The sequence below is a fragment of the Phyllobates terribilis genome, unplaced genomic scaffold, assembly GCF_046119375.1.
Source record: "Phyllobates terribilis strain yellow unplaced genomic scaffold, ASM4611937v1 Scaffold_4__5_contigs__length_816908805, whole genome shotgun sequence".
NCBI lineage: Eukaryota > Metazoa > Chordata > Amphibia > Anura > Dendrobatidae > Phyllobates > Phyllobates terribilis.
Genome location: NW_027362764.1, coordinates 646,668,414 through 646,691,489, shown reverse-complemented (window position 1 = coordinate 646,691,489; position 23,076 = coordinate 646,668,414). Strand labels below are relative to the sequence as shown.

At 46.2% G+C, this 23,076-nt stretch overlaps 1 protein-coding gene across 2 annotated transcripts in view; it reads right to left on the bottom strand.

Annotated features, from left to right (window-relative positions):
• Positions 1-23,076, bottom strand: part of ARFGEF1 (ARF guanine nucleotide exchange factor 1) — a 189,811-nt gene that overhangs the window by 16,288 nt on the left and 150,447 nt on the right. For both annotated transcript variants that reach the window (XM_073679428.1, XM_073679429.1), the window contains exons 28-30: positions 16,261-16,421; positions 10,081-10,211; positions 8,380-8,509 (exon numbers count right to left, since the gene is read on the bottom strand). In XM_073679428.1, the coding sequence (XP_073535529.1) occupies positions 8,380-8,509; positions 10,081-10,211; positions 16,261-16,421 (422 nt within the window). The remainder of the gene's footprint in view (positions 1-8,379; positions 8,510-10,080; positions 10,212-16,260; positions 16,422-23,076) is intronic.

The window sequence follows — 23,076 nt, the reverse complement described above, 5'->3', positions numbered from 1 at the left end:
TCTGGTGGAGATTCTCTACCAGAGATGTAGCTGAGCTGTGCGGCCCTGGGAAAGTTCATGTGATTTCATGCTGTCAAGCATGAACTCACATGAACCCTCTTCAGGGCACCGCGGCTACTTCAAATGAACAGCTAATCAGCATCAGCTGATACCTCAGCTGTTCATTTGAAATAACCAGCGGGAAAAAGTGGTAGAGCAGATCACCTTGCTCAGTCAGCGGTGACTCGCTCATGACAGCGGCTGGAGCTGGGGCACACCGCGCTGTGTACGGCGCTGTGCTCCCTGCTCTTCCTGGCGGTGTATGTACAGCTCTGTCTGTTGCGGTCTGTTTACCGCCGTACACAGCGCTGTGTGCCCCAGCTCCACTGCCCACGGGACAGCTGCTGTCATGAGCGAGTATACTCTCCTCGCAATATTTGAACCTCCCGCCCAGCATTAGCTAATCACAGTAATGCCGCAGCCTTCTTGGTTGTGGCATTGCTATGATTGGCTGGCCGCCTAGCATCATACATAAGTCATACATGACTCATAGGCTCTATATAAGCCTAGCCCCCACCATTTTGTGCACATTGCATGAAGAACACAGCTAGTGTAGGGAGAGTGTGAGCAGCTGCTAGGGAGAGTTAGAGTCGTGAAAAACCAGAAAAAAAAAACTATATTTAACCCAAAAGCTCTTCTCAGAGCTACCAGGAGGAGTATTGTTGTAGTAACGGACTGTAGTGCAGGGAGATTGGCAGGAGGTAGCGTTACAGTTCCACATAGTACCTCAATAGCAGAGCTGACTCAGCTCTTCTCAGAGCTGAAAGTATAAGCTTAGGGACTAGTTTGTATTCCCAGATAATTTTGGGGTCACATTTACCCCTCCAGGCACAAGTTTTTGGGCCATTGCATTGCTGTTCTAACAAATGGCACGCATGGTACCTCAGGTCTGACACGCAGCCAGCACCTCTGTCCAGGGTGGTGACTGGTTTTGTGTAATCCCGCCTGTAACCTCTGGCCAATTTTTGTGTGCAGTTGCATTGCTGTTTGTTAAACACTAGGGTTGAGTTGAGCGAGTATGTTCTGTCCGAGTATGCTCGGCCGAGCTTCAAGTATTTATAGCTGCTCGGTGATATGGTTGAATCGCTCCCGTGTGCATGATTTGCAACTGTTTGACAGTTTTATTACATGTGAGGAATGTGTAAGAAATAGACATTCCTCACATGTAATAAAGCTGTCAAACAGTTGCAAATCATGCACACGGGAGCGATTCAACCATATTACCGAGCAGCTATAAATACTCGAAGCTTGGCCCGAGCATACTCGGCAAAAGGGTTAATAGAACATACTCGGAGAAAGGGTTAATAGAACATACTCGCTCAACACTATTAAACACCAAGCATTAGTAGCCTGTAGTATTATCCTTCCACAAAACAGTAACTGCTACTTGTTTGTCAATATCTGCATCTAAACATCTGCAACCATGTCACAAAAACCACAAAATCCGAAAAAGACTGTTGCGAAGGGACGTGGGCGTGGGCTTGTCAGTCGTGCCCAACAAGGCACTGAGTCTGGGAGACAGAGGAAGATTGATGCATCTATGTTCCTGTCTAAATTTCCCGGTCTGGAACGTAAACGTGTCTTTAAGCCGGAAGAGCAAGACCAGATAATGTCTTAGATGGCTGATAAGACCTCAACGAATTATTCTAGCAGCACCCAATCTTCCTTGAACACACAGTCTCCTGTCAATAGAAAGAACGCTGGGTCATCCAATCCTCAACCTCTTCCTATTTCCTCACCCCGTCAGCAGTCACAGGAAACATCTGACCCAAAGCTTGGCCACTCTGAGGATTTGTTTGGTACATATGATCCTTTGGTTGACTCTGGCCTCTCAGCCTGCAACATTGACAAGGAAAGTGAGGATGTATTCTCGGTTCATGGCCAAATATTTGAAAAACCACGGCCCGAAGAAAGCCACTTTCAGCCACGTCATATACCATCTGAGGAGGTGGAGGCTGATGATGATGAGAGACAGTTGTCATCTGGCCAGCCGACTAAATCAACCCGGAATCAGGATGAAATAGACGATGAGGTGGTTGATAAGACCACTGATCCGACCAGGAATGTTGGCATGCATAGCCAGCACAGCAGCACAGAGGAAAAAAGTGGATACGTAGCACCTACAAAGGCACCAAGGGCTACTGGTTTGAGCAGAGTGCTAAGTGTGTCAACTCTTGCCAAGAGCAATCCGTCTGTGGCCCAAATCAAGGCAAGAGTGCGTTCAGCCGTAGTCTGGAAATTTTTTTCGGATACTCCTTCTGAACCAAATGTTGTAATCTGTAGCATCTGCCATACAAAGCTAAGCAAAGGCCAGGTCAAAGACAACCAGAGTACCACGAGTATGCGGAAGCACATGGCAGCTAAGCACCCTACTCGGTGGGCGGAACAACAGGGTACAAAATCTGTGTCTTCGGGTCAAAACACTGCCATGTTACCTGCGATCCGTCCGTCCCAATCTTCTGGCCAGGAAGCAGGTGCTGCTCATACTGCGGTTGTAGAGAGACTGGACACAAGTCCATCCACTTGTTTGTCACAGCCAACCGTCCAGTAGTCTGTGCCCCAGATCTATGAAAGGAAGCGGAAATACCAAGCTTCGCACCCACAAACACAAATACTTAACGCGCACGTTGCCAAGTTGCTAGCCGTGGAGATGTTGCCATTTAGGCTTGTGGGGACACAGTCTTTCCGCAATCTGTTGGCTGTGGCTGCCCCACGATGCTCTGTTCCCAGCCGGCACTATTTTTCCCGGTGTGCTGTCCCCGCATTACACCAGCACGTCTTAAGCAATCTAAAGCGTGCTCTCACCAATGCCGTAACCGGGAAGATCCACCTAACAACGGACACCTGGACAAGTAGCTGTGGACAGGGACGATACATCTCTATCACGGCACACTGGCTCAACCTGCTGGAGAGTGGGACAACTTCTCAAAGTGGACCATCACATATACTACACACGCCACGAATAGCGGGCCCAACATCATTCAGGGTGTCCGCCTCATCATATACATCCAGTCCACACTCTTCCTCCTCCGCTTCCTCATCCAATGCTGAATTACCCTCAAAATCACGCCCAAGTTGGGAGCTTTGCAGCAGCGCATCAGCAAGGCGACAACACGCTCTGCTCAAGCTGATCTTTTTCGTTCAAACACCGCACACTGCAGCAGAGCTCTGGAAAGGTATAAAGCAACAGACCGATCATTGGCTCTCCCCACTGCAACCCCAACCCGGTTTGGTCGTCAGCGATAATGGGCGTAACCTCGTGGCAGCTTTAAAGCTCGGGAAGCTGGTACACGTGCCATGCATGGCTCACGTGCTGAATCTAGTGGTGCAGAAATTTCTCAAAACCTACCCGGACTTGACGTACCTACTTGACAAGGTGTGCCGGATTTGCGTCCATTTCAGACATTCATCAACAGCTGTTGCCAGTCTTGCAGCGCTTCAAATGCAATTTAATTTTCCCAACCACAGACTCATTTGTGACCTGTCCACACGCTGGAACTCAACATATCAAATGTTAGCAAGGATTAGTGAGCAGCAGAGGGCACTTGCAGAATACCAGCTCAAACATGCCCGTCAGACTGAGACTCAGCCAAGACACATAACAACTGTCGAGTGGGTGTGGATCGCTGACATTTGTGAGGTGCTTGATAACTTTGAGTACTGCACCAAGCTTGTAAGCGGTGATCAGTCTATTATCAGTGTAACGATCCCTATGCTATGTCTGCTGAAAGAATCGCTGCAGAATCTAAAAATGGAATCTTTGAGTGCTCAGCAGCTGGGGATGGAGCAAGATTTCACACTCGCTGATCCTAGCCAGCCCAGCCAATGTCATCAGCCAACATTGGGGGATGAAGATGATGAGGAAGACGAGGAGGGAGATGACTTCTTTTTCTGTGGTACCGAGGGGAACCCTCATGCTACCGAGGGTACTCCCAACCCCAGCTTTATGTCTGTCCAGCATGGGTGGGCTGGAGAGGAGGAGGAGGAGAGTCAGTGTGAGGCCACGATGGGTATTGTTCCTCGCTCTGGGACACAGAACATTTGAGTCTTTGCAGCTTGGCACACATGGCACAATTCATGTCTAACTGTCTGTCCCAAGACCCTTGCGTGATCAACATTTTGAACAGCAACCTATGCTGGTTGGCCACCTTTCTGGACCCACGGTACAAGGACAAATTTCCTTTGCTACTGTTGCAGTCACCAAGGGGCTTTACAATTGAATACTTCAAGAGGGCTGTTGTCGACAATATGATGACAAGATCACCCTCAGACACCGCTGTTAGCAGAGGTACCAGCTCTTTGCAACAGCAGTCATTCATGGGGAGAGACACGCCCAGCATGTCCAAAAGAGGTGGGGGGGAAGATGTCCACAAACTGGGCCATCTTCAATAAACCTTCTCATCAGCAAGGGCTTGGTGGTCCGGTAACCATGTCAAGGAAAGAGAAATTGAACAACATGGTCAACGAGTATGTAAGTGACCATACCTGCTTCCTTACTGACAGTGCCGTAACTATAAACTTCGGGCCCCGGGGCAAAACTTCATAGTGGGGCCCCTCAACATTTCAATCACTAGAGGTTGTGCGGAACGTGGTGAAGCCTGCTACACATTGTTGTATACAACACACAGGCTTCACCACGTTCCGCAAGACCTTTAATAGATTTTGTTGTTTATGATGCAAGTTTTAGAAGTTAAATATTCAGTGAATATGTTTGGAAAATTAATAAGGTGAATAATCCCAAATATTGCACAATTTTCAAATAACTGTATATGTTTATTAAATATTAAGTAGTTTTAAACAGTATATATTTAAACTTTGTTCACTTAAACATGACATTACTTAAACATTACCAATTTGTTCAGGCAGAGCTTCTGGAAATTATTGAAATGATAGTCTCTCCTGTCCTCCGGGTGACACTGTCTGACAGGAATATAGGAGCTGGGTATTTTATGAGAAATTAAAGTATTAAAATACTATTTTTTACCATCAGTTTGGGGCCCCTTGGGTGGTTGGGGCCCCGGGCACTGGCCCCGGTTGTAGTTACGGCCCTGCTTACTGACGCTTCTGTTGTTTAATTACTGGGTATCCAAGCTTCATAGTTGGACAGAGCTCTCCTTATATGCCTTGGAGGAGGTGGCCTGCCCTGCAGCTAGTGTGATGTCAGAGCGCATTTTCAGTGCCGCTGGGGCAATCATCACCGATACACGGACACGGCTGACTACAGAGAATGCAGACAGGCTGACACTGATAAAATTCAACAAGGACTGGATTTCACCACAGTTCTTAAGCCCTCCACAAGACATGATCCAAAGCTAAAGTCACACAAAATGTTCTTTTATGCTACAGGTGTTCACGTCCATCCCTTTCCATACAAAAACAATTTCCTTAATCTTACACGAGTACCCTACTCCTGCTCCTGCCACATGTTCCTCATGGTCAAAACCCTAGAAACACTGTTCCATTAATTTATATTTCCCATCGGAAGCACTTGTGATGGGACCTCCTTACTTCATCAACCATGATATAGCCCCTTGGGCTAATTTTTTGAGGCACCATGCCTATGCCAGCACATTGGGCAGTGGAAGTACTGTGCTAGAAGTCCTAGCTTCATGATTGTCTGGCCCATGAGGCCTGCTTCCTTCATCAACCATCAGACAGCCCCTTGTGCTAATTTTTTGAAGCACCATGCCTAAGCCTGCACATTGGGCAGTGGAAGTACCGTGCTAGAAGTCCTAGCTTCATGATTGTCTGGCTCATGAAGCCTGCTTCCTTCATCAACCATCAGGCAGCCCCCTGGGCTATTGTTTTGAGGCACCATGCCAATGCCTGCACATTGGGCAGTGGAAGTACTGTGCTAGAAGTCCTAGCTTCATGATTGTCTGGCCTATAAGGCCAGCTTCCTTCATCAACCATCAGACAGCCCCTTGGGCTAATTTTTTGAAGCAACATGCCTATGCCTGCACATTGTGCAGTGGCAGTGGAACAACAAGGACTGTAGTCCAACTTTTATAATTGTGAAGCCCTACTACTGATGATGATGAGTGGCTTCTTCCTGCGTTAACCATCACACAATCCCTAGGGCAGTTAGCTATCTTTATGCCACTTACACATTGAGCTGTCAGAAGATCGCCTCGATCATCACTCGCTCCTACGTCACTTATGATAGCTCAGTGCGTACATGGCATACGAGTCACGGTCTGCCGGCAATAAATAACAGTACTTCAAACAGTGTTTGTACACTCATGCAGCCCCTGACTAGGTGCCCCCATGTTACATACATTTACACCATACATTTCTTGAAACATTTACACATTACAGCTGCGCACACACGCTGCCTTTTTTTTTATGTATACATATTTTTCTGCACTGTCCACTTAGACACTTAGACAGTGAAGAAAGATATTTTGTTGTTAAAAAAAAGTTTCCCTGATGTTATTTATTGACTTCTCTATTCGATGTGATGAAGATACAAGTGAGCCCTATTTTTTTTAAATTTTCACAAAAATTTGACGTGGGCTTCGCCATATTTTTGTATGCCAGCCAGGTACAGCAGGCAGGTACGGGCTGCCCCCGACCCCCAGCTGCTTAAATGTAGATGGCTGAAAACAAAAATATCGGGAAGCCCTTTTTTTTTAATTATGATTTTCATTAAGTAATTTAAAAAAATTTGATGTGGGGCTTCGCCCTATTTATGTGTCCAGCCAGGTACAACTAGGCAGCTGGGGGCTGGAATAAGCAGCGCAGGGTGGCCCAAGCTTTCTGGGCCCCCCACCCCCCGCTGCAAATTGCAGTCCGCAGCCAACCCAAAAAATGGTGCGTTCATAGAAGCGCCATCTTCTGGCAATGTATCCAGCTCATCCAGGGCCCAGGTGCGGTGGCTCACTGGGTAATAAAGGGGTTAGGGCCAACTTTGTATTATCAGCTGGCCCTAAGCCCGAAATTCATGGAGTCACGCCAATATTAGACATGACAGCCATGAATTTCTAGTAAAGCATTTAAAAAAACACAACACATAGAAAAAAATATTTTATTAGAAATTAAAAAAATTATCTTCCGTTCGATGTAGTCCAATGGAGTCTTCTTCTTCTTTAGCTCAGCTACATCTCTGGTAGAGATTCTTTACCAGAGATGTAGCTGAGCTGTGCGGCCGTGGGAAAGTTGATGTGAGTTCATGCAGTCAAGCATGAACTCACATGAACCCTCTGAGGGCACCTCGGCTACTTCAAATGAACAGCTGAGGAGCTGTTCACTTGAAATAAACGGCGGGAAATCCGGCAGTGAAAAGACTTCACAGTCGGCTTTCCCGTTCGGTGCTGCGCTCCCCGCTCCCTGATGTACGCTCCCCCGCCGCCTCCCATCGCAATCCTAAATTAGGACCGGGCGGGGAGCGAAGCACCAGGTAGCGGGGGAGTATACATCAGGGAGCGGGGAGCGCAGCACCGAACGGGAAAGCCAGCGGTGAAGTCTTTTCACTGCCGGCTTCCCCGCCCGGGTCCTTCGCTCCCCGCTCCCCCCGCCCGGGTCCTTCGCTCCCCGCTCCCTGGTGCTGCGCTCCCCGCCCAGTCCTAACTTAGGATCGAGATGGGAGGCGGCGGGGGGAGCGGAGGATCGGGATGGGAGGGTGCGGGGAAGCGAGTATGAGACTGAGTGAATGTTTAAAAGCCGGCGGCTTTTTACCGCCGGCTTTTAAACAATCATGCACCCATTTCAGCCTTTTCCTCAGCCCCCAGACCGCTTTATAGGCTCCAGCAGACAATTACTCTGCTTACTCGCTTTTCCCATTGACTTACATTGGACTCGCTACTCATATTGAGTACCCAAGTATTGGGACCTACTCGTTACGAGGATAAAAAAAATGAAGCCACTAAAATATAAAACACACAGATTTGGCATTGCCGAAATGATAGTAGAATCATGTTGCCAGTTCATGTTTGCTGCACAATGAATTCTGTAAAAATGAAACCCAAAAAAACAATAGGGCACTTTTTTTTTCTCAATTTCACTTCAGTTTAAATTATTTTTTCTATTAAGTAAGATGAATTGTGTAATTCTTAAACTAGAATTTTAGCTCGCCTAAAACAAGCCCTCATAAGGCTATGGAGATGAGAAAATAAAAAAGTACAGCTTTTAGAGGAAAAAAAAAAAAGTGCAAAAATAAAACTGGTTGCGCCCCTGAGGGGGTGAGTATAGGTAGATAAGGAGAGCGTTCTGCTGCTATATCAGGCATGATGCAGCCACAGCGAGACCTGTGCGGTATGTGGTCAATGTCGCGGTATGAGGTCACTGTCGCGGTATGCGGTCACTGTCGCGGTATTCGATCAGGTACCCAGACATCCTCACCTCAGTCTGCTGCTCTGGCAGCTTCATGTTATCAAAGATCCTAAAGACAATCCTGAATAAATCCTGCCACCAGTGCTTCTCAAAGGTGTGTCCATAAGTTTTCATTACTTCGAACATGACGGTCAAGCCCCTGCCAATAAAAGGAAAGATTAGGGAGAACAATCTTCATCCCACAGCGTCAAGGAAAAAAATAAGCTCTTTATTTACATAAAAATGCTGGTCACCTGTCAGCATACAAAAGCAGCGACCTACTTTCTCAGCCAAAATACTAAGGGAACCTGTCGGCAGACATTCACTATATCTGCCTCCCATACAGTTTCATAAGGCAACGTGTCTAATCCGCCCAACAGACAAGACGGAAACTTCCTCTGCCATAACAGCAGCCAGTACTCATCTATAATGTATTTCTTACTTCTATGTTGACAGATGATGATTTTCAGTCACTAGCCGAAAGTCTGAGGCTGCACTACTGAGAGAGTATGATGACCAACATGCCCCTCTGACTTCTGTTAGCTACAGAAGACCACCCTTCTCTGCATACATTGCTAGATCTGATGGATAGCTTGGATTCAACACATGGTCTATGCAACAGGAAAAGAAACATTTGATTGGACTCCGTAGCGCAGCCGCAGACTTGTAACTTTAAGCAATATTATTTTCTAAATAGAAGATTTTATAAAACGGTTTTCACACTTGCAATGTACATCATGGGAATGACAGAGCCACCGCATTTGCTGGAGCATCACAACATTATCACAGTTGGACTAAAGTGTTCATTTTTTGCATCTTTTCACATAGTGACAGAGCCACCGCATTTGCTGGAGCATCACAACATTATCACAGGTGGACTAAAGTGTTCATTTTTTGCATCTTTTCACATAGTTGCCTAGAAGGCGCATGGATCGTCTCCTTAAAGGCTCCTATTTGAATTAATTGGACCCTTACACAAGATATTTCAGGCAAAAGATATCTTATACCTCCTAGAGTGGGAATTCATTCTAGAGACACTTTAAAGGGTTCCCCTTCTGCTTCAAGGTGAAAGGAGTTGAGGACATCTCCTCCACTGCTAAAATGTGTGAACAGCTGGCAACCATCATGGATGCCTCCTATTCTAATGAATACTCTATCTGCTGGCCATGCCTGAAGATTGGCAGACACCAGTTGCCATAATGCCATCACAGCCTTTGAAGAACACAGTCCAGTGAAAAAAGGCACACGGTTTGGCACCATCTTTAGTGTAACTACTGTGGTGGACCATCCGTAGTGGAAGCTCAGCGGTCACAAAGTGTCTCAATTAACTGGTTGGACTCTTACGGTGAACAAACAAAAAGGGAAATCCATAAGATAAAGAATATAGGCACTCTCCAGAGTATAAAATCCATCACGGCAATATAAAAATCATCACCGGAGTATAAAATACATCATCTTTATTTTGTAGAAAATTTTAAAACAGCAAAAAGGGGAGGCACAACCAGGCAGCATGAAACCAGCCATTTCCACTCTGCCTGTCCATGCCTCCCTGGCCTTTTGCCATTTTAACATTTTCTACAAAATAAAGATGGATTTTATACTCATGAGAGTCCACATTTGTGATCACATCAGAGACTTTAACCTCCCTTTAAGATCCCTGACAGTATAAACGCAAATAATCAGAACAGAATAAATACCTTTAAATCTTGAATTGCAAATACGGATTGTTACCTGGTTCTTACATCTAATTTGCATCTGTTGATGATGCAGGACAGCTCAAACAGAATGGGGAACCATCCTCTCACCCAGACTCGGTCTTCAGGCGCCACATTCATGTCATCACTTGTGTACTCCTTGAATGCCTGCAAAGTGTAAGCAAATGTCATCAATGGACCATCTAAGGACTCCTGTATTCATACACTACTGCAGCGTAAAACTCTTGGTAAACTGTATGGCGGAGTGGAGAGGGAAGAAGGAAAGAAGAAAAGGGGAAGGAAGGGGAAGAGAAGGAAAGGGAGTAGGGGAAGGAAAGGAGTAAAGTAGGGAAAAAAAGGAAAGGAAGGAAGAGCAAAAAAAAAAGAAAGAGAAAGAAAGGGGGGGGGACTTGCTGTAATATCTGTTCTAAGTTTTGTTATGTTTAATAAAAATGTATCTGATTAAAAAAAAGGACTCCAGTATTCACATAAATGGGTTCATAAAGGTAAAGATCTAAAACTTTGCCATATTGTTCTTCAACTTGTGTTGGGAATATCCTAATGGGCATGTGTCATAAGTGGGTAAGTAATCCACAGAGAATCAGGCTTTGATGCAGCCATTGCCAAGGGCTGAAGTCAAACAAATCCACAAGGTGTTCCATCACCAATACATCACCACCAATACAGGCGGGTTTGGCTGACTATCTAGACAATGACCAAATAAAGTAAATAAAAAAAAGGAATAAAATATGAAAAAATCACCATCTGCTTCTTGTTAGAACCTTGCTCTTAGGTTTTTTCCTTTGCTGGTCACATGACCTCGTTGGCCTATTTAATCCTGCTCCGCCCTTCTGGCTTTGCTGGACTTCATTGTATAACTACTTTCTAGCTAGCCTGTGCTCTGTATCTAACTCTGTTAGTTTGCTTGGTCTACGGACCTCAGTGTTCTATATATTTTGTTTGTTTTTCTGTCTGCTACTATTTCTGTTAGGAGGTGTCCCATTTTCCTCCCAGTCCTTAGTACTTGTAGGGATTCCTTCCCCACATCTATAGGTCTCCGTACAGACTAGCTTAGGACTTTAGCAGGTCTGATCGCAGGATCAGGTTCCCTGTTACATCGTAGGGATTCAGCTGAGTTCTATCGTAGGGACAGATTTCCTCTCTTTCCTTAGCTCTGGTAGCAGAACATAACAGTAAGTCCAGCCTGCAAATTCTCTAAGGAAAGATTTTTCTGTTCCATCATGGTGTCAGTTCAGGATTTGGCTCATCGCCTGCAGGGACTCTCTCTGGAAGTGGCCGAGCTCCGTCAGCACGTGAGTAACTGTTCTGGAGCACATTTCTTGGAGCCTAAGGTATGTTTGCCGGATTTATTTTTTGGTGAACACCGAGAATTTTTTTCATTTAAAAATGCTTGCTTATTGTATTTTCGTTTGAGACCCAAGTCCTCTGGGGATGAATCCCAGCGCATAGGGTTCATAATGTCACTTTTGCGCAAAGAGCCTCAGGAGTGGGCCTTTTCTTTGCAACCTAGTGATACATGCTTCAGATCAGTGGATAGTTTTTTTTCTGCTTTGGGACTATTATATGATGATCCTGACCGTGTCGCATCAGCTGAGACTGAGTTAAGACGTTTGAGACAGGGATCAGGTAATGTGGAAAAATATTGTACTAATTTCCGTCGTTGGTCTACTCAAACAGGGTGGAACGATTCTGCTCTGAAAAGTCTATTTCTTGCTGGGCTCAATGAAAGGGTTAAAGACCTGCTAATTGCTTATCCTACACCTGAAGATTTGCAACAGGCTATGCAATTAGCTATACGGGTGGATAGGAGACTGCGTGCAAGGGTTAATGAGAACAAATCCTCTGCTATGTCAGTTTCTGGTTATGAGAATGTGTGTACTAACAGTGGTGAACCGATGGAGATTGGATCGGTGGCACCTCGCTCTCAAGAAAAAGACCGTCGATTTTCTGAAGGCTTGTGTTTCTATTGCGGAAAATCTGGTCATTTGATTAAAGGCTGTGAGCTTCGTATGAAGAAAGAAAAAAAAAAAGGTCAGTCATGCCCGTATTGCCTGTTTAAATTCCAAGGGTGTATTTTTAGCTGCTTCCACGATTGCTCAGGAAAAATTAATGGAATTTCGGGTGTTTGTTGATTGTGGATCTACTCTGAATGTAATTGATGGGGGATTCTTGGAAAGACTCAATTTAAAACCCGAACCTTTATCATCCCCCATTGCTGTGGTTTCTGTGGATGGTTCCCCTTTGAAGAATATTACTCTCAAGGTCTGTGAATTTCCTCTCACTATTAATGGTGTTCACCATGAGAAATTGGATTTGGTAGTTTTGAATAACTTGCCTTCTCCAGTAATATTGGGATTGCCCTGGTTAAAATGTCACAATCCTGTACTGGATTGGTCTACCAATGAAATTAAATCCTGGAGCCATAAATGTTATGACAAGTGTTGTAACGGGCGTATTGCAGCTTTGGATAGGGGAGAATTGCCTGTTCCTATTCAGGATTTTTGGAGAGTTTTTTCTGAGAAGGAATCGCAGGTTTTGCCTCCCCATAGAGACTATGATTGTTCTATTGAATTTGTCCCTGGAGCGACTCTTCCTAAAAGTCGTTTATTTAACCTTACTATTCCTGAGAGGAAGGCTTTGGATGAATATATACAGACAAGTTTGGCCGCCGGTCACATTAGGCCCTCTAAGTCTCCTGTGGCGGTTGGATTTTTTTTTTGTAAAAAAAAAGGACGGCGGTTTACGTCCTTGTCTGGATTTTCGGGAGATTAACAAAATTACTGTACGCAATCCTTACCCACTGCCATTGATTCCTGATCTGTTTAATCAGTTAATGGGGGCCAAGTGGTTCTCTAAAATTGACCTTAAGGGGGCATACAATCTGTTGCGCATGAAGGAGGGTGACGAATGGAAGACTGCTTTTAACACTCCTGTGGGTCATTTTGAGAATCTGGTTATGCCTTTTGGTCTTCCTAATGCTCCTGCATTTTTTCAGAATCTTATTAATGACATCCTTAGACCTTTGATCGGCAAAAATGTGGTTGTGTATTTGGATGACATTTTGATTTATTCGCCGGATCTGGAGTCTCATTGGCGGAGCGTACGTGAGGTATTACAATTGTTAATGGACAATTCGCTTTTTGCTAAGCTGGAGAAATGTGAGTTCGCTGTACAGAGAATTAGTTTTTTGGGTTACATTATCTCCAGCGAAGGTTTTGAGATGGACCCGGTTAAAGTTCAAGCTGTACAGGAATGGCCTAGGCCTATTGGTTTGAAATCGATACAGAGGTTTTTAGGTTTCGCCAATTATTACAGAAAATTCATAAAAATTTTTTCTAGTATTGTCAAACCTCTTACCGATCTCACCAGGAAAGGTGCTGATGCGGTTCAGTGGTCTTCTGAGGCCATTGAAGCTTTTGTGTATCTCAAGGAGAGGTTCACCTCTGCTCCCATCCTTATGCAGCCTGATGTGACTAAGCCGTTTTTGGTTGAGGTTGATGCTTCTTCGGTGGGGGTTGGCGCAGTATTGTCTCAGGATAACGGGGATGGATTACATCCCTGTGCCTTTTTTTCAAAAAAATTTTCGGAGACTGAACTGAATTACGATATTGGTAATCGGGAATTATTGGCTATTAAACTCGCATTTGAACACTGGCGCCACTTCTTGGAAGGTGCGGAATTTCCCGTTCAGGTTCTTACGGATCATAAAAATCTGATATATCTTGATGCTGCCAAGCGCCTGAATGCCCGTCAGGCTGGGTGGGCACTGTTTTTCTCGCGGTTTAATTTCTCCGTTACTTACATCCCTGGTACTAAGAATGTTAAGGCGGATGCCTTGTCTCGCAGTTTTTCTCCCATAGTCGGTGCTGAGAAAGAGGAGAACATTTTACAAGAAGGTGTTGTGATAGCTGCTTTGGACTCCGTTTTGGAAGATGAGATTCTTAAAGCACAGGAGAATGCCCCATCTAACACTCCTCATGGGAGGTTGTTTGTGCCTGGGACCTTTAGGAGAGATTTGTTTGTTGAGTGTCACGAATCTCGGTTGGCAGGTCATCCCGGAATCTCTGAGACCAAGAGACTGGTGGGTCGCAGTTTTTGGTGGCCTGGATGGCAGAAGGAAGTCATTAAGTGGGTGCGTCAATGTACTATATGTGCTAGATCTAAGTCCTCACATACTCCTGCTGCGGGGTTGCTTTGTCCTTTGGAGGTTCCCAGTGCTCCTTGGACACATTTGGCTATGGACTTTATAACTGACCTTCCCCCCTCTGAGAGTTTTACTGTCATCTGGGTGGTCGTGGACCGTTTTAGCAAGATGTGTCACTTGGTTCCCTTCGTCAAACTGCCCTGCGCTAAAACTCTCGCTAAGGCCTTTGTCAAGGAAATTGTCAGACTTCATGGCGTTCCTACTGACATTGTTTCTGATAGGGGTCCTCAGTTCGTGGCTCGTTTTTGGCGTGCCTTTTGTGACAGGTTGGGAGTTCATCTGTCGTTCTCGTCCGGATATCATCCTGAATCTAATGGCCAGACAGAAAGGAAAAACCAGGATGTTGAGCAGTTCTTGCGTTGTTTTGTGGCAGACAATCATGAGGGGTGGTCTGAGTTTCTGCCACTTGCTGAATTTGCTCTGAACAATCATACATCTTCTTCTGCTGGTTGTTCGCCTTTTTTTTTGTTGTTCTGGGAGACATCCGTCGTTTGGGTCGTTCTCCAAGTTGGGATCTGCCGTGCCTGAGGAGGAGAATTTTTCCGGTGGTTTGGAGAGAGTTTGGACGGATGTGCGTGGTAATCTTCAGGAGGCCAACAGAAAATCTAAAGACTACTTTCATAGGAAACGACAGGAGGTTTTGTTCGCTGTTGGTGACATGGTTTGGTTGTCCTCTAGGAATCTGCGGTTGAGGATTCCTTCTAAGAAATTGGGTCCCAAGTTTGTAGGGCCCTTTAAGGTGCTTCAGGTTGTCAACCAATCTGCTGTTAGGTTGGAGGTTCCTACCTCCTGGAGAATTAATCCGGTATTTCATGTCTCTCTGTTAAAAAAAGCTGTTGTGTCGGATGGTGACGCCTCTGCCTCTGTTCCTCCGGTGGTGGAGGACGGGGAATATGAAATTTCTCGCATCCTTAACTCTAGACGGTATAGAGGTAGTTTGCAGTATCTGGTGGCCTGGAAAGGTTTCGGACCCGAGGATAACTCTTGGGTGAGGTCAGATGATGTTTCCGCGTCCAGACTTATCAGAGCGTTTCACAGGAGATTTCCTGATAAGCCTGGTCCTAGGGGATCCGGAGGATCCTCTTAGAAGGGGGGGGTACTGTTAGAACCTTGCTCTTAGGTTTTATCCTTTGCTGGTCACATGACCTCGTTGGCCTATTTAATCCTGCTCCGCCCTTCTGGCTTTGCTGGACTTCATTGTATAACTACTTTCTAGCTAGCCTGTGCTCTGTATCTAACTCTGTTAGTTTGCTTGGTCTACGGACCTCAGTGTTCTATATATTTTGTTTGTTTTTCTGTCTGCTACTATTTCTGTTAGGAGGTGTCCCATTTTCCTCCCAGTCCTTAGTACTTGTAGGGATTCCTTCCCCACATCTATAGGTCTCCGTACAGACTAGCTTAGGACTTTAGCAGGTCTGATCGCAGGATCAGGTTCCCTGTTACATCGTAGGGATTCAGCTGAGTTCTATCGTAGGGACAGATTTCCTCTCTTTCCTTAGCTCTGGTAGCAGAACATAACACTTCTTATATGACGTGCATTACATACACAAAAAAAAATTAGAATATAATATATATATATATATATAAACCTACACACATTCAGCATCCATATGACCATAATAACCTGGAGAATTAGATCATTAAAAAATACATTTAATTTAAATATTTTTTCTTTGCAAAGTAACCCAAAACAATGCTAAAATATTGGTTTTATGTGGGAAAAATTAAGTCTCATAACAGCCACATCAATGAAAAAATTAAAAAACTTATGGCTCATGGAGAGGAGAGGCAAAATCGGAAATAAAAATGGAACGTTCAATAAGACTCACTCAGATCAGCTCAGTATAGGGTTAATCTAATGCATATGGGGAGGCTTTTGGGGCCCTAGGTTCTATTTGAAACCAGCTAGTTTTATGACAATGGAGTCCTTCCATTCGCTATATAATTGCAACACTGCTATAATTCTATGCAGCTCTCAGTATGTCATATTACCTGTGGCCGGTCAGAGACATATTTAGCACAATGGCGGATGAGACGTATGGCTTCCATGCTGGTGTCCGGGAATGCTGCATTACATGCAAATTCAGACAGACATTTTACTGCATCTTGAAAAGAATCTATGGTGGCGGGAAAATGTTTTTCAAACACGAGAGCTGTGGGAACAAAAGGAAGGGACATATTTAATACATAATCCTGCCAATACGATAAAAAGTCTCTAAAATCAAGAAAAGTGGAGATAATACAAATAGTGCAGCCCTGGCATGCTCTCCTGTCTGCATTACAAGTAGTGCAGCCCTGGCATGCTCTCCTGTCTGCATTACAAGTAGTGCAGCCCTGGCATGCTCTCCTGTCTGCATTACAAGTAGTGCAGCCCTGGCATGCTCTCCTGTCTGCATTACAAATAGTGCAGCCCTGGCATGCTCTCCTGTCTGCATTACAAATAGAGCAGCCCTGGCATGCTCTCCTGTCTGCATTACAAATAGTGCAGCCCTGGCACGCTCTACTGTCTGCATTACAAATAGTGCAGCCCTGGCACGCTCTACTGTCTGCATTACAAATAGTGCAGTACTGGAATGCTCTCCTGTCTGCATTACAAATAGTGCAGCCATGGCATGCGCTCCTGTCTGCATTACAAATAGTGCAGCCCTGGCATGCTCTCCTGTCTGCATTTCAAATAGTGCAACCATGACATGCTCTCCTGTCTGCACTACAAGTAGTGCAGCCATGACATGGTCTCTACTGTCTGCACTACAAGTAGTGCAGCCATGACATGGTCTCTTCTGTCTGCAATACAAGTAGTGCAGCCATGACATGGTCTCTCCTGTCTGCACTACAAGTAGTGCAGCCATGACATGGTCTCTCCTGTCTGCATTACAAATAGTGCAGCCCTGGCATGCTCTCCTGTCGGCATTACAAATAGTGCAGCCCTGGCATGCTCTCCTGTCTGCATTACAAATAGAGCAGCCCTGGCATGCTCTCCTGTCTGCATTACAAATAGAGCAGCCCTGGCATGCTCTCCTGTCTGCATTACAAATAGTGCAGCCCTGGCACGCTCTACTGTCTGCATTACAAATAGTGCAGCCCTGGCATGCGCTCCTGTCTGCATTTCAAATAGTGCAACCATGACATGCTCTCCGGTCTGCACTATAAGTAGTGCAGCCATGACATGGTCTCTCCTGTCTGCATTACAAATAGTGCAGCCCTGGCATGCTCTCCTGTCTGCATTTCAAATAGTGCAACCATGACATGCTCTCCGGTCTGCACTACAAGTAGTGCAGCCATGACATGGTCTCTCCTGTCTGCATTACAAATAGTGCAGCCCTGGCATGCTCTCCTGTCTGCATTACAAATAGTGCAGCCCTGGCATGCGCTCCTGTCTGCATTACAAATAGTGCAGCCGTGGCATGCGCTCCTGTCTGCATTACAAATAGTGCAGCCCTGGCATGCTCTCCTGTCTGCATTACAAATAGTGCAGCCCTGGCATGCGCTCCTGTCTGCATTACAAATAGTGCAGCCCTGGCATGCTCTCCTGTCTGCATTACAAATAGTGCAGCCATGACATGGTCTCTCCTGTCTGCATTACAAATAGTGCAGCCCTGGCATGCTCTCCTGTCTGCATTACAAATAGGAGAGCATGCCAGGGCTGCACTATCTGCATTACAAGTAATGCAGCCCTAGCATGCTCTCCTGTCTGCATTACAAGTAGTGCAGCCCTGGCATGCGCTCCTGTCTGCATTACAAATAGTGCAGTCCTGGCATGCTCTCCTGTCTGCATTACAAGTAGTGCAGCCATGGCATGCTCTCCTGTCGGCATTACAAGTAGTGCAGCCATGGCATGCTCTCCTGTCGGCATTACAAGTAGTGCAGCCATGGCATGCTCTCCTGTCGGCATTACAAATAGTGCAACTCTGGCATGCTCTCCTGTCTGCACTACAAGTAGTGCAGCCATGACATGGTCTCTCCTGTCTGCACTACAAGTAGTGCAGCCATGATATGGTCTCTCCTGTCTGCTCTACAAGTAGTGCAGCCATGACATGGTCTCTCCTGTCTGCATTACAAATAGTGCAGCCCTGGCATGCTCTCCTGTCGGCATTACAAATAGTGCAGCCCTGGCATGCTCTCCTGTCTGCATTACAAGTAGTGCAGCCCTGGCACGCTCTCCTGTCTGCATTACAAATAGTGCAGCCCTGGCACGCTCTCCTGTCTGCATTACAAGTAGTGCAGCCCTGGCACGCTCTCCTGTCTGCATTACAAGTAGTGCAGCCCTGGCACGCTCTCCTGTCTGCATTACAAATAGTGCAGCCCTGGCACGCTCTCCTGTCTGCATTACAAATAGTGCAGCCCTGGCACGCTCTCCTGTCTGCATTACAAATAGTGCAGCCCTGGCACGCTCTCCTGTCTGCATTACAAATAGTGCAGTACTGGTATGCTCTCCTGTCTGCATTACAAATAGTGCAGCCGTGGCACGCTCTCCTGTCTGCATTACAAATAGTGCAGCCCTGGCACGCTCTCCTGTCTGCATTACAAATAGTGCAGTACTGGAATGCTCTCCTGTCTGCATTACAAATAGTGCAGCCATGGCATGCGCTCCTGTCTGCATTACAAATAGTGCAGCCCTGGCATGCTCTCCTGTCTGCATTTCAAATAGTGCAACCATGACATGCTCTCCGGTCTGCACTACAAGTAGTGCAGCCATGACATGGTCTCTCCTGTCTGCATTACAAATAGTGCAGCCCTGGCATGCTCTCCTGTCGGCATTACAAATAGTGCAGCCCTGGCATGCTCTCCTGTCTGCATTACAAGTACTGCAGCCCTGGCACGCTCTCCTGTCTGCATTACAAATAGTGCAGCCCTGGCACGCTCTCCTGTCTGCATTACAAGTAGTGCAGCCCTGGCACGCTCTCCTGTCTGCATTACAAGTAGTGCAGCCCTGGCACGCTCTCCTGTCTGCATTACAAGTAGTGCAGCCCTGGCACGCTCTCCTGTCTGCATTACAAATAGTGCAGCCCTGGCACGCTCTCCTGTCTGCATTACAAATAGTGCAGCCCTGGCACGCTCTCCTGTCTGCATTACAAATAGTGCAGTACTGGTATGCTCTCCTGTCTGCATTACAAATAGTGCAGCCCTGGCACGCTCTCCTGTCTGCATTACAAATAGTGCAGCCCTGGCACGCTCTCCTGTCTGCATTACAAATAGTGCAGTACTGGAATGCTCTCCTGTCTGCATTACAAATAGTGCAGCCATGGCATGCGCTCCTGTCTGCATTACAAATAGTGCAGCCCTGGCATGCTCTCCTGTCTGCATTTCAAATAGTGCAACCATGACATGCTCTCCGGTCTGCACTACAAGTAGTGCAGCCATGACATGGTCTCTCCTGTCTGCATTACAAATAGTGCAGCCCTGGCATGCTCTCCTGTCTGCATTACAAATAGTGCAGCCCTGGCATGCGCTCCTGTCTGCATTACAAATAGTGCAGCCATGACATGCTCTCCTGTCTGCATTACAAGTAGTGCAGCCCTGGCATGCTCTCCTGTCTGCATTACAAATAGTGCAGCCATGACATGCTCTCCTGTCTGCATTACAAGTAGTGCAGCCCTGGCATGCTCTCCTGTCTGCATTACAAGTAGTGCAGCCCTGGCATGCTCTCCTGTCTGCATTACAAGTAGTGCAGCCATGATATGCTCTCCTGTCTGCATTACAAGTAGTGCAGCCATGATATGGTCTCTCCTGTCTGCATTACAAATAGTGCAGCCATGACATGTTCTCCTGTCTGCATTACAAGTAGTGCAGCCATGATATGGTCTCTCCTGTCTGCATTACAAATAGTGCAGCCCTGGCATGCTCTCCTGTCGGCATTACAAATAGTGCAGCCCTGGCATGCTCTCCTGTCTGCATTACAAATAGTGCAGCCCTGGCACGCTCTCCTGTCTGCATTACAAATAGTGCAGCCGTGGCATGCGCTCCTGTCTGCATTATAAATAGTGCAGCCCTGGCATGCACTCCTGTCTGCATTATAAATAGTGCAGCCCTGGCATGCTCTCCTGTCTGCATTACAAATAGTGCAGCCCTGGCATGCGCTCCTGTCTGCATTACAAATAGTGCAGCCCTGGCATGCTCTCCTGTCTGCATTACAAATAGTGCAGCCATGACATGCTCTCCTGTCTGCATTACAAGTCGTGCAGCCATGACATGGTCTCTCCTGTCTGCATTACAAATAGTGCAGCCATGACATGGTCTCTCCTGTCTGCATTACAAATAGTGCAGCCATGACATGGTCTCTCCTGTCTGCATTACAAATAGTGCAGCCCTGGCATGCTCTCCTGTCTGCATTACAAATAGGAGAGCATGCCAGGGCTGCACTATCTGCATTACAAGTAATGCAGCCCTGGCATGCTCTCCTGTCTGCATTACAAGTAGTGCAGCCCTGGCATGCTCTCCTGTCTGCATTACAAATAGTGCAGTCCTGGCATGCTCTCCTGTCTGCATTACAAGTAGTGCAGCCCTGGCATGCTCTCCTGTCGGCATTACAAATAGTGCAACCCTGGCATGCTCTCCTGTCGGCATTTCAAATAGTGCAGCCCTGGCATGCTCTTCTGTCTGCATTACAAATAGTGCAGCCCTGGCATGCTCTCCTGTCTGCATTACAAGTAGGGCAGCCCTAGCATGCTCTCCTGTCTGCATTACAAATAGTGCAGCCACGACATGCTCTCCTGTCTGCATTACAAATAGTGCAGCCCTGGCATGCTCTCCTGTATGCATTACAAGTAGTGCAGCCCTGGCATGCTCTCCTGTCTGCATTACAAGTAGTGCAGCCCTGGCATGCGCTCCTGTCTGCATTACAAATAGTGCAGTCCTGGCATGCTCTCCTGTCTGCATTACAAGTAGTGCAGCCCTGGCATGCTCTCCTGTCGGCATTACAAATAGTGCAGCCCTGGCATGCTCTCCTGTCGGCATTTCAAATAGTGCAGCCCTGGCATGCTCTCCTGTCTGCATTACAAATAGTGCAGCCATGACATGTTCTCCTGTCTGCATTACAAATAGTGCAGCCCTAGCATGCTCTCCTGTCTGCATTACAAATAGTGCAGCCGTGGCATGCTCTCCTGTCTGCATTACAAATAGTGCAGCCCTGGCATACTCTCCTGTCTGCATTACAAATAGTGCAGCCATGACATGTTCTCCTGTCTGCATTACAAGTAGTGCAGCCATGATATGGTCTCTCCTGTCTGCATTACAAATAGTGCAGCCGTGGCATGCGCTCCTGTCTGCATTACAAATAGTGCAGCCATGGCATGCTCTCCTGTCTGCATTACAAATAGTGCAGACGTGGCATGCTCACCTGTCTGCATTACAAATAGTGCAGCCCTGGCATGCTCTCCTGTCTGCATTACAAATAGTGCAGCCCTGGCATGCTCTCCTGTCCGCATTACAAATAGTGCAGCCCTGGCATGCTCTCCTGTCTGCATTACAAATAGTGCAGCCATGGCATGCTCTCCTGTCTGCATTACAAATAGTGCAGCCCTGGCATGCTCTCCTGTCCGCATTACAAATAGTGCAGCCCTGGCATGCTCTCCTGTCTGCATTACAAGTAGTGCAGCCCTGGCATCCTCCTCTGTCTGCAAGCAGCACAAGGATTAATGGAAGTACTCAAGAAGTGGTAAAAAAATGGAAAGGAGTAAGACTGCAGGATCAGACTGTACAGGCTTTGTCTCCAGTCTGTAATCGCAGAAACACAAACTCACGTAGGAGCTGTATTTCCAAAGTAGGCAAATATTTGTAATATTTAAAACATTTGCTTCAATTTATATGGCAGATGCATGTGGCCCTCAGAAAGTTCTGAATTTTCAGTATCGTATTACAAAACTTGGACACTACATTGAAGTCCATGATGGGTTGCGTAGAATTAACTGTCAAGAGTTTTTTCCTTGAAAGGGTTTTTCTCATCATCATAAATGGCTAAAATTGCAATTTGCTTGTAAACATCAAGAAACTTTCCACTTTTCTTCTTATTATAAATTGTCTGTTCTTAAGAACAGAAGAATTTTTACATTAAACATGAGAATCACTATTTACAACAGGAGCTGTCATTTCCTCAAAAAAATTGAGATCAATAACTTGTAAAAAAAAAATCCCTGCGCTCCCATGATTTTGTCACTCTTTCCGTTGTGTACAATACCTCTGCATTCTCTTGCAGAGATATTCACATTTGATGCTTTTGGCGTGCAGCATGCGAAATCTCTGCTTGTAGTGCAACTTCTCAAAGGACGTGCACTTTCACCCCTCCATCCCAGAGAATGCCAATCACAGCTTGGCAATTGATCAAGAAGTCTAGTTGTCTCAAATGCTGACAACCTGTGATTGACAGCATGTGGGAGAGAGGAGTGAAAGTGTACTCCACCCCCAGAAGAGGGAGGGGTGAAAGTGTACTTGACCCCCAGAAGAGGGAGGGGTGAAAGTGTACTCCACCCCCAGACGAGCGAGGGGTGAAAGTGTACTCCACCCCCAGGAGTGGGAGGGGTGAAAGTGTACTCCACCCCCAGGAGTGGGAGGGGTGAAAGTGTACTCCACCCCCAGAAGAGACTCTGAAGAAATGCCCAGTTGCACTATGCACTATAAGCAGAGATTTCACATACTGTGCCCCAAAAACAACAAATGTGAATGTGTTGTTGTGCAAATTAGAAAGCGCGGCAGAATAAGGGGATCTCAGGCTATTTTATAAGGTAGTTAATGCAATATTTTTGAGCAAGTTACAGGTCCTTTTTAAAGGTAGAGCTGATATTTTTTTTTTTTAACCAAAAGCCGGTCATAGTT